The following is a 10,394-nucleotide window of genomic DNA, read 5'->3' on the forward strand; positions in this document are numbered from 1 at the left end:
AAATCAAAATCCTAGATGGATGATTATTGATGTCAACTCATAAATGATAAGCATAAACAATCAAACCAAAACATATGATTTTAATATAGTTTTAACATATTCCAATTACACATAAATCATAAATAAAAAACATAAACAATCAAACTAACCTTGATTTTGTTTTTACTAATACTCATATTGTATTTAAAAATCGAAATCCTAGATGGATGATTTAGGAGGGTCATTGACTCATTGTGATAGCTAAAAATCGAATAGATTGGATGATAGTCATCGTCGATGGCTGGTCGGCAGGTCTGCTGGTGTTGGAGTCGTCACTTGATAATCGATGAAGAGGCAAAGGGTAAAACTTAGAAGACCAAAGACGCAAATAACCAGACACTAGGTTTTATATATTGTGTTTTGAATTTCACGTTTTATTTAATTATTATTTAGGTTTTATATGTTTGTTGAATTGTTGTCCTCCTTTTTAATTGAAATTCGGGCTTCTCTTTAATATAATATTTGTGTATATTGCCAAATTCAGTTGGGTTTACTATTTAGCAATATTTATAGTTTCTTTAAAGTTATATATAAAATAAAGGTTATCTACTAAAATATTTTTTAACTAAAATTTTCATAAAAAATTGGTAAGGTGACAAGATGAACGGGTTATTAATTTATTAACTAAATAAACGTTAATCTAAAGACAAGTAATAATTCTAGAAACTCTTAACTTAACTAAAACTACTAACCGATAAGCGAACCGAACCGGTCGACTCTAGTACAACTAAGTAAGTCCGGTATCGAACCCACGAGACTCTTTTAATTACGTAAACTAGCTAAATTAAACTCGATTAACTGTCACGACTATTTAATTATTATCGAACCCACGGGAATCATCTCCCGCCGCTTCTTCTCCGCCTCCAGTTCCCGAGAAACCGCCATGTAATGATCGTTTAACTCCTTCACGGGCACCCGAGGAGGTGGAGAGGAGTGGTAAGTAATGCTATTATTATTATTATTATTCATGTAACGGTCAACGAGAGAGTCAACGGTCGGATGGCCGAATGCAAAAACCTTACCGCCGGGAGAACTAACGAGAACGGCGACTTGGGCTCCGGTCAAGATACAAAGCTCGGAGGCTTTCTTGAAGAGCCCGGTACGGCGTTTGGAGAAGGTGACTTGACGGCTGTTGGCTTCTTCTATCTTCTTCAGCTCTATCTTTCTCCGGCCTTTGGTTTTATTCCTGCCGGCGGTGGCGTGGTTTGTAAGAACCATGGTTGTGGTGGTCGGTGATAATGTGTGAACAAATAATCAGCCCATCGAGAAGAATGTATATTTATAAGCAAAAAAAGAAAAAAAAAGGGTCGGTCTATATGGCGGCCAACATTCATAGAGATTTTTACCCTAAACTAGTGACGGCTGATTGGTAGTTAATTATGGCACTTATAATATGACCGTTGCATTTCTATGTAACTTGGTGAAAAAGTTAAATAAAAAATTGATCTACGGACGCTGATGGTTATTGTTGAATTCACTACCTAAATTGAGGGGTGTTGGCCTCTAGATCACAACTTGGTTTAATACTTACGTCCATCCGTGTGAAGGATTAATCTCAATTTTTTTAAAAGTTCAGGCTTTGTTTTGTAAAGTTTGTTTTAGTATGTTTTCGTTATTATGGTAAGAGTATCATGAGTTTTGTAGTTTCCTAGATTAGGTTCTCTTGTTTTCCAAGTTAAGATTTTAGCACCGATGGTCGGCTAGGGTTTATTGTTTTGGTGTGTCTAGAAGGTTCTTGTCTTTGTAAGTTTGTTAAGTTTGTTTTGATAATAAAAGAGTCGCGGCAATGGCAGATCCAGGAATTTTTTTCAGGTGGTGCGCTACTTTTATATGCTTCAATTTCATAGAATCGGGTATAAAAAATCCCAGGTCGGTTCGAGATTCAGGTCGGTTCGATGATTCGGGTTGGTTCGATGATTCGGGTAGAGTTCATTACAAACTAACAAACTAACAAAAACTACCAAACTAAAACTAAAATTTAACAATTAACATCAAGAACAATTAAATATTTAACAAATGAATCTAAACTTAACTTTAGAGAGACAACCACTGTGTAGGTGTGTGTTCTATAAAACTCTAAATTGATATAAGGTTGACTTAAAAAAAAGATTTAGAAATTTTGTGTGTTTTATAAAACTCTAAATTGATATAAGGTTGCTTAAAAAAAACAATTTAAAAATTTGCTTGCCACATGGAATTGAACCAATGACCTTCCACTTACAAAGCCAACAACTTACCAACTAGTCCAACACTTGTAATGTTGATAGAGTGGTTCCTTTCTAATTTATAAGGTGGTTCCTCAAATATTTTCTAGATATCAATACACTATTATTTCGAATCTCGGTGGTTCCCGGGAACCACCCATTTAAACTCTAGATCCGCCCATGAGTCGCGGGCTATATTTTTTGTTTCGTCTGGGTCAAGAATCCAAACAAGTAGTATCTATAGGTTTATAATTTTCATATTTTGTCTTAGCCCCATACTGACTCATTCTTTTTTTACCTTCTTTTAGTTTAACCCGTCTTGACCCATTCAACCTTTTTCCTTATACCCAAAATAACCCAAGAGGTTTTAAAAACCCAAATGGGTCACAATTGCTGGAACGCGCCATCCGTTATCAGGCACCGAAATGCGTAACCAGACGCCGGTACGTGCGTAATTTGTAACGGGGCGCTGACACGCACATAAGCTATAACCAAAGAGCACCAAACGCATAATCAAGCATTAGGACATGCGCAACCTGTGACGGCCCATGGTACGCTCATGACCCGGCGCCGTACATCTTTTTATAGCACATAGTTAACCGTCATTCAAAAAAGTAAATTTTAAGTTAACCCATCTTGACCTAAGCCCATCTCAACTTTTTTTTAAATAACCATCATAACCCATACTAGAGATGTTCAACGAAACCGGTTCCTGGAACCGAACCGGTGGACCCGAACCGGACCCGAACCGGTTCCTACCCGTTTTTTGTAGGAACCGGACCCTATCTGATTCAACCCGATGATCCGTGATCGGTTCTTGCATTTCTGAGTGGGGGCGGGTAGGAACCGGAACCGAACCGGAACCGGTTCTGGAACCGAACCATCCGGAACCGGTTCCTAACCGGTTCTAGCCGTTGGATTGAATATAGCCGTTGGAAATCGTTTTTTTTGGCCGTTTTTTGACCGTTGGGGTCAAAAATAGCCGTTTTTTGGCTCCCCAAAGCACCCCACTACTAGTATAAATAGGTATTTGATGTCATGGGTTCATCACAACACTCAAAACGCAAACCCGAACGCAAAAAAATACAAAAAAAAACGCTATTACAACGTTTTGAGTTTTCTAATCTCTTGTTTTCTCTTCTTCTATATTCATATTTGTTGTTATGGTTACCTCACAATCATCGGTTGGTCAAGGTTCCAACGCCGAACCAAGTTTCATTCGTATTGTACCTCATAATCGTAATCAAGAGATTTGGTGCAATTGGGATTTGGTTGAATTGAGTGACCATTCATTGAAGGCTCTGTGTAAGTTTTGTGGGATTTATTTAAACCCACTTTCGAATTCAAATTTGAAGAAACACATCGAAAAACCGTATTGCAAGGCGTTGAAAAAGAACGTCGATTCGCAACAAACGCAAATGGATAGTGAAGGCGGAATATTTACATACCAAATTGATCGAGTTCAAGATCGTATGGCGAAGTTTGTGATTCAAGAAGCTTTGCCGTTTAGCCACTTCGACAACCCTCGCTTAACCGCCATGATTCGAGATACGCTTCAACCACAATACACTCACGTAAGTCGTCATACTCTTAAACGTTATTGTTTAAAATTGTGGAAGAAGGCCAAAGAGGTACTAATTGCATATTTTGAAAATATAAATACGGGAATAAACTTAACTAGTGATGTTTGGTCGGCTCCACATGGTCTACCCGAATCTTATCTTTGTGTCACCGCTCATTGGGTAGACCCGTCATCGTGGGAAATGATGAAACGCACCATTGCTTTCGAACTCGTTGAGTATCCACATACGGGAGATAATTTGTTTGAAATTTTAGATTATGTTATAAAAACTTATAAACTAGAAAATAAAATATTTTCAATGGCATTTGATAACGCGTCGAATAATACATCGGCGGTTGATAAATTAAAATTAAAATATACGCCGATTTGCAATGGTGTATTTTATAACACTTCGAATCTTACTGTTTGTCGTGCCATCTGAGTTTGTCGTAAACGTGAAGTAGAACTTGTTGGACACCTTGTAAAAAATCAACAAATCATCAACCGTTCGTGTTTAGAAGTCATTACGTAATATGAAATCATAATAATAAGATACTCAACTATTTACTTGCTTACCTCTGCAGTTCTGAGCTCGGGCCGAGTCACATGAGCCACAACTTCTATGTTTATCAAAGGTTTCTCGGCATTCTTGAGTTCGGTGAACAAAACACATGACTTGAACCGCAAAAAGGTTCCAACGTCCACCTAGTACCAAAAAATTTTAAATGATCGTTTAGACATTTAAAGCAAAACGTACAAGTGCTTTGTGCTGTTCTCGCAGTTCCTAACATAATATTGGTCTTGAAATATGCACACACACAACACACATTGTTGATACTATCCATAAACAAGAAACAGAAATACTCACAGGTTTCAAGAAATCAACATGATCAACCTCAAGAAAAACTGGAGCACTACCAGCAAACGCGTACGCGGTCGCAAACGCCAACTCAAAAGCTCTCCTCATCAAAAACCCTCCAAATATTCTCCCATGTGTATTCCTTTGTTATGGCATACACACCAGTGAGTTTTGCAAACAAGTGTCTTGTATAAGAATACTATCTCTATCTGCCAAAGCAGGCATATCAATGAACACGCGACCTTCTGCCAACAACGCGTTTAATCGCTCTGCTTCCTTAATATTATCAAACTCCTTCGTTTGTTGCTGCCTTCTCTCTTTCCTTAATTTGTTCCTCTCATCGGCTTCTTTCCATAACAATTTCTCTTTTTCGGTCTCTGGTGTGATTTGGTTTAATGTTGTGGATTTGCCCGTTTTGGAATCACGACCCATGAAAGTGAAGTTTGCAACTAGGGCTTGTGAGTCTTGATGATCGGCTGTGTCTGTAGATTAATAGTAAAGTTATATGTTTATGAAACTTAACGGGTGTTTGCGTGATTGCGTCTTGGTTCTAAAAAGCGTGAGGCACTCCAAAATCGTTTAGGTCCAAAAAGCCGAAGCGTCAGGCCTTCACACACGTGAGGTGTTGCTTTCTGTACAGCCAAAAGCTGCATTTGTCTCTTATGTTTTATATATGAGTTTTTTTTTCTTTTTATCAAATAAACCATTCATAATCTTTTCATCCATTATAGGGGTGTAAAGTGTAAACAAGCCGAGCCAAGCCAAGCCTAAGCTCGGCTCGTTTAAGTTACAAAGAGTGACATGCTTCGAGCTCAATTTATAAAGCTCGAGCTTGGATCGTGAGTAGTTTATCAAGCTCGAGTCTGGTCCATTTATTATTTATTAATTGTTTTATATATCGACCTCTTTTAAGCTCGGTTCGCTTCAAGTTTCAACGGGCTTATATTGAGTAGCTCACAAGTGGCTTTGCACGTTTACACCCCTGGTTATTTATAGCTTATGCGTATCATCCTCCTCTGTGGCAGGAACAACACTTCGAATCTTACTGTTTGTCGTGCCATCTGAGTTTGTCGTAAACGTGAAGTAGAACTTGTTGGACACCTTGTAAAAAATCAACAAATCAACAAATCACTTGAGGTAAACCCTGTAACAGTTTATTACGATATTTTTATGTTTCTAATTCAAGTATATTTTAGAGTTAAGTGCCATTTTAATACCTGTGGTTTGTCCAATTACGTAACTTTAGTACCGTTTTTGAATTTATTGCAAATGGCTACCTCACTTTTTTAAAACTTGCAATTTTAGTACTTTTTTTCTAACCCTGTTTATTTTGTCCATTAAGTCAGGGGCAAATTAGTAATTTTGATTATTTTATTTATTTTCTGTTTAAGTTAAGTACCATTTTAGTACCCGTGGTTTGTCCAATTACGCAACTTTAGCACCTTTTTTGAATTTATTGCAAGTAGATACTTTGATTAGTTTTGGATATACAGGCAAACCAAAAGAGGCATTACATACTACAATTAAAAGATCATCTCTAACCCTAAATGAACAGATCAACCCCCCTCCCGTGCTCATTGATCCTTCAAACCCTAACCGTTGTTCATCTTTAAGTTCAATAAATTACGATATATTGTTTTGTCCATGTGATTTGTCAACCGCCATTCATCTACAAGTTCAATTGATGCTATACTAAGAGGTGTGAAGTTGTGTGATTGTGTTTTGGCTTGATCCTCCGATGTGTTAAAGAGCTACTGTTATCATACCAAACTTTTGAAACAAAAAAGTCAATGCACATAAAGAAAATGCAAGAAAAATAGCTAAGATGAACTTGGATCTTGAGCTACTAAATTGGCAATCAAGAACAAAAGGCTAAAAAATATGTTATACATTTCATTGTTTTTCATCTTTTATCATGTATTTAGTTATCTTTTAATTGTAATATGCAATATGTAATGTTTCTTTTGGTTTGTCTATCTATCCAAAGCTAATCAAAGTATCAAGTTGCAATAAATTCAAAAAAAGGTACTAAAGTTGCGTAATTGAACAAACCATAGGTATGAAAATGACACTTAGCTAAAAGAAAAAATAAATAAAATAATCGAAATTACTAATTTACCCTTGACTTAACAGAAAAAAATAGTCTGGGTTAGAAAAAAGTACTAAATTTCAAGTTTTAGAAAAGTCAGGTAGCTATTTGCAATAAATTAAAAAACGGTACTAACGTTGCGTAATTGGACAAATCATAGGTACTAAAACGGCACTTAACTCTTTTTTTTTTTTTGTAAAATGATTGATATTAAAGAATAATATTTGCAGTGTTATTTTATAATATATGAACGGTTCCAAAATGTTTTGTTTAAATCCGTTTGGTGAATAAACAAAAATAGATCAATGCATATAATCTGCAAGATTCTAGAGGTGTCAGTCGTGTCGAATTGAATTGTTGGATCTTTACAAACATATTTGCTCTTGCCAGTGACATTAACCATAACCTTGACACGCTTGAATTCATATAACATGAACATCATGTTGAACAGGTTGACAAGTTATAATCAAGTTGTGCACATGTTAAACGGGTTGATAGGTAATAAAATGGTTTAAGAGGGTTGTAAAGAGGTGGGTCGACTGTTTGATTAAACGGGCTATACAGAGGTCAACCTGAACATGTATGGATCTTTTAAAGCAATGTAAGTTGCAAACAAATGCATATTGCAAATTCACAAACCAAAAGCAACTAGTAATGGGAAACAAGTGACCAGAACCAATATGACAACATATTGAATCTTAACATTCATCCTCTTCTTCTTCTTCTGCCAAAACCATTCTACTTAAAGGACTTGGACCAAGCTTTCTCCTTCTCTTAGCATTTCTTTTCCTTATAACTTCCATTTCATTTCGCCTTCTTTCTTGCATCATCGCTTCCTCTTCGATCATAAACCTCCTCATCAAAACATCATCCGTTAACGATTTCCCTCTAAATATCCTTCGACCTCCCCCCGTGCTCAATCTTGGAGCCACACGGTCTTGTATACAAGTTGGAAACGGTTTTGACCGTGGGTATGTGTTGCTTCTTCTAGGGGGCACCTCGGCTTGAAATACCTCGGTGTATGAAGATATAGGGACACATAGGCAAACACGGGTGAATGAGGTGGCAACCTTTAAAGAAGTCGACTTTCTAAGCTTTTGTCTATTCGGGGTGGTGTTTCTTGTTGTAGTAAACTTGTTAGATGTAGAAAGATTCTTCTTTAAAGTCGGGTTTGGTGATGGAATCTCAGGAGATTTTGCATTTGTGGTTTTCCATAAACTCGCGATCTCCATTGCTCTTTGATACCAAGGCTTCCTATTACGACATTGGAACATAACCATGAGAAGAAAGTTTTAAACGAGTACATGTGAAAACTTTATTCTGTTTTGTTTATTGGTTGTTGTATTGATTTGGTTTGTTTTTATAGGATAATGATGTATACAAGAACCTACTTTCACACATGTACTGCGTACCTTTTTGTACACAATAAATCATTGTACTTGTAAAATGTGTTTCACCCTTTGAAAATGGTGTTTTAAAATGTGTTACGTGAACCAATATATTTGTGAAACTACGTTAACAACTAAAAAATGAGAACATGTTATGTTTAAAAGTTGTATTGTAATATGATTAACGTGTTGAGTATTATATTTTTTTTATACATACAAAAAAGAGTACCAAGCCCAATTCAATCTAACTAGAAAATATCTCACGCGTTTTGACCCATCACCTAGCCTATCCGACCCATCAATATTGCAACCTGTGGATCATAATAAGCCATACAAGAGCAATTTGATCAGAAACTTATTTATCTTATGATGGCTTATACTTTCAATTGGAATAACAATTATGTCAAAAGCATAATTCTTCAGAAAAGAAAAGCAATGCAAGCCCAAATGGGACCAGGTGGTGGTGGACAAAAGCATTATGCTGACCAGACCATTTGATCAATGTATGCCCATAATTTCATAAACTGTCAAATCATGTAAAAACTTTGAATAATCTTCAAAAATTCAATATGAAATTCCTTGTTAGTATCATCAAGTGATGATTCTAGTAACCTTAAACATGTTGTATGCCACAAGATAAACTTGATAGCTTATATATATATTTCCAAATGGACCATATATGCAACACCTTCAAGGGGCTAATTAAAGGCAGAAAGGATGAGTGACAATAGAAGCTAGAATCATGATGAGAAACATACATACCTAGTGGTCGCAGAGTTGTTCTTGGGATCCTGCATGAACAAATGAGCAATGATGTGCATGAAAGTGATGGAGGAGAATGAGAGTAAATATGAAGGGAGTTCATGTACATTACAAATGATGAGGCTTTTTGGTAGCTAAATGATGGATAATGGTTGTCAAATAGACTCTTTTCTTTATTGAGACTTCATACCCCTCACACCTTTTGCTTTGCCAGTGGCAGGCATGATTCCTACTGTGTGTGAGAGAGAGTTCAAAATTCAAAGGCAAAGTTGGGTTTCTTGCTTTTTTCTGAAATGACCAAAAAGCCCCTAATAAACTATCTTCCTTTTTTTTGAACATGCATATCATATTCTATAAGATTTTTAGATCTAGATGTTGATATGTGATGAATGCCCACAAAATCGCTTTTAGATCACACACCATGTAATAATCTTGAGTTCCCACTTTTGTATAATGATGTTCGTGCTTCTCACTTTACTAAACATAACAAGGATCTAATCATGTCATTTTTTTTTCTAGTTATGCTTTATACTAGGTAACTCTAATAAAACGACCATTGAAACCAGATGTATATTTTTTGCATTGTTGCTATGCCAAATTTCATATTAATATCGAGGGTGCGCATCTGATGATAAAGTTATGAACATTTATCGAATTCACATATAAATATTTTTACTTTATTCTTACATATATAATTATATAGTTTTTCTTCTCTTTTCCTAATTTTAAACGAGGATTCAAACTTAAACTTAAGTATTAGATGAGTATTTCTGGAAAACGCACCATGCTTCATTTTCTTGTATTGTTATTATTATGCTCAATTTGCTTAATAGCATTCAGGGTACTTATCAGTAACATAAATCTTCTGCAGTAGCATACTTGTAGCATTTATCCTCCTTGTTTTTTTTTCTAATTATACTTGTATTTCTTAACAAATAACACGACGGTTCAAACTAATATGATCATATGAAATTTTACCAATTCACATGTAAATCGGCTTTATTATATATAACAGTTATATAATAAAAACCGAAACTCGTTTTGACTCGTTTCTACCCTAACCTATTTTGACCCAAACCAAAACAACCATTTTTTTAGTTGACTCATTCCGACCCTAGCCCATTCTGACCCAAACCCATTCTAACCCAAACCCGTTTTAACCCATGACTCGTTCGACCCAACCCAACCCATTTGCCACCTCTAATATAACTTTTCAAAACTTAGCCAGAAATTCAGTGCACTTTATTAGCGATGTATAAATCCTTTTTTTTTTATTAAGTTTATGAATTTTTCATACTAAAATGATAAAAAAAGCATTTTTAATTTGCATGGTTAAGTATTTAACTTAATTACAAAGAACTTTTGTTAATTTCAGAATTTAAAGATTAGATCATGTATTATCCACAGACTTAACAAATATTTCTTTTATACAATTGTCTAGTATTAAATATTTATTATTTTGTATTGGGATGGGAACATAATGATTAGAGCT

At 35.6% G+C, this 10,394-nt stretch overlaps 1 protein-coding gene and 2 pseudogenes across 3 annotated transcripts; all 3 read right to left on the minus strand.

Annotated features, from left to right (window-relative positions):
- Positions 1-846: 846 nt before the first annotated feature.
- Positions 847-1,257, minus strand: LOC143576117 (agamous-like MADS-box protein AGL62 pseudogene; annotated as a pseudogene).
- Positions 1,258-2,756: 1,499 nt separating this feature from the next.
- On the minus strand, positions 2,757-5,389 carry LOC143576118 (acyl-coenzyme A thioesterase 4, mitochondrial-like; annotated as a pseudogene). Its single transcript, XR_013142894.1, has 5 exons — positions 5,368-5,389; positions 4,673-5,145; positions 4,381-4,509; positions 4,228-4,282; positions 2,757-2,821 (listed from the first exon to the last, which is right to left on the minus strand). The product of XR_013142894.1 is annotated as an acyl-coenzyme A thioesterase 4, mitochondrial-like (transcript).
- A 2,046-nt stretch (positions 5,390-7,435) lies between these two features.
- Positions 7,436-9,128, minus strand: LOC143576129 (uncharacterized). Of its 2 annotated transcripts, XM_077060303.1 has the most exons (3): positions 9,010-9,114; positions 8,903-8,931; positions 7,436-8,006 (listed from the first exon to the last, which is right to left on the minus strand). In XM_077060303.1, the coding sequence occupies exon 3, from the start codon at positions 7,982-7,984 to the stop codon at positions 7,451-7,453; it is 534 nt and encodes a 177-aa protein (XP_076916418.1). In that variant the 5' UTR covers positions 7,985-8,006; positions 8,903-8,931; positions 9,010-9,114; the 3' UTR covers positions 7,436-7,450. The 2 variants fall into 2 exon arrangements, with proteins under 2 accessions (XP_076916418.1, XP_076916417.1); XM_077060302.1 differs by having other exon boundaries at positions 8,903-9,128.
- Between the last annotated feature and the right edge of the window lie 1,266 nt (positions 9,129-10,394).

The sequence above is a fragment of the Bidens hawaiensis genome, unplaced genomic scaffold (genome assembly GCF_021521415.1).
Source record: "Bidens hawaiensis isolate Kalapana, Puna unplaced genomic scaffold, B.hawaiensis_p1.1 tig00027998_1, whole genome shotgun sequence".
Lineage (NCBI taxonomy): Eukaryota > Viridiplantae > Streptophyta > Magnoliopsida > Asterales > Asteraceae > Bidens > Bidens hawaiensis.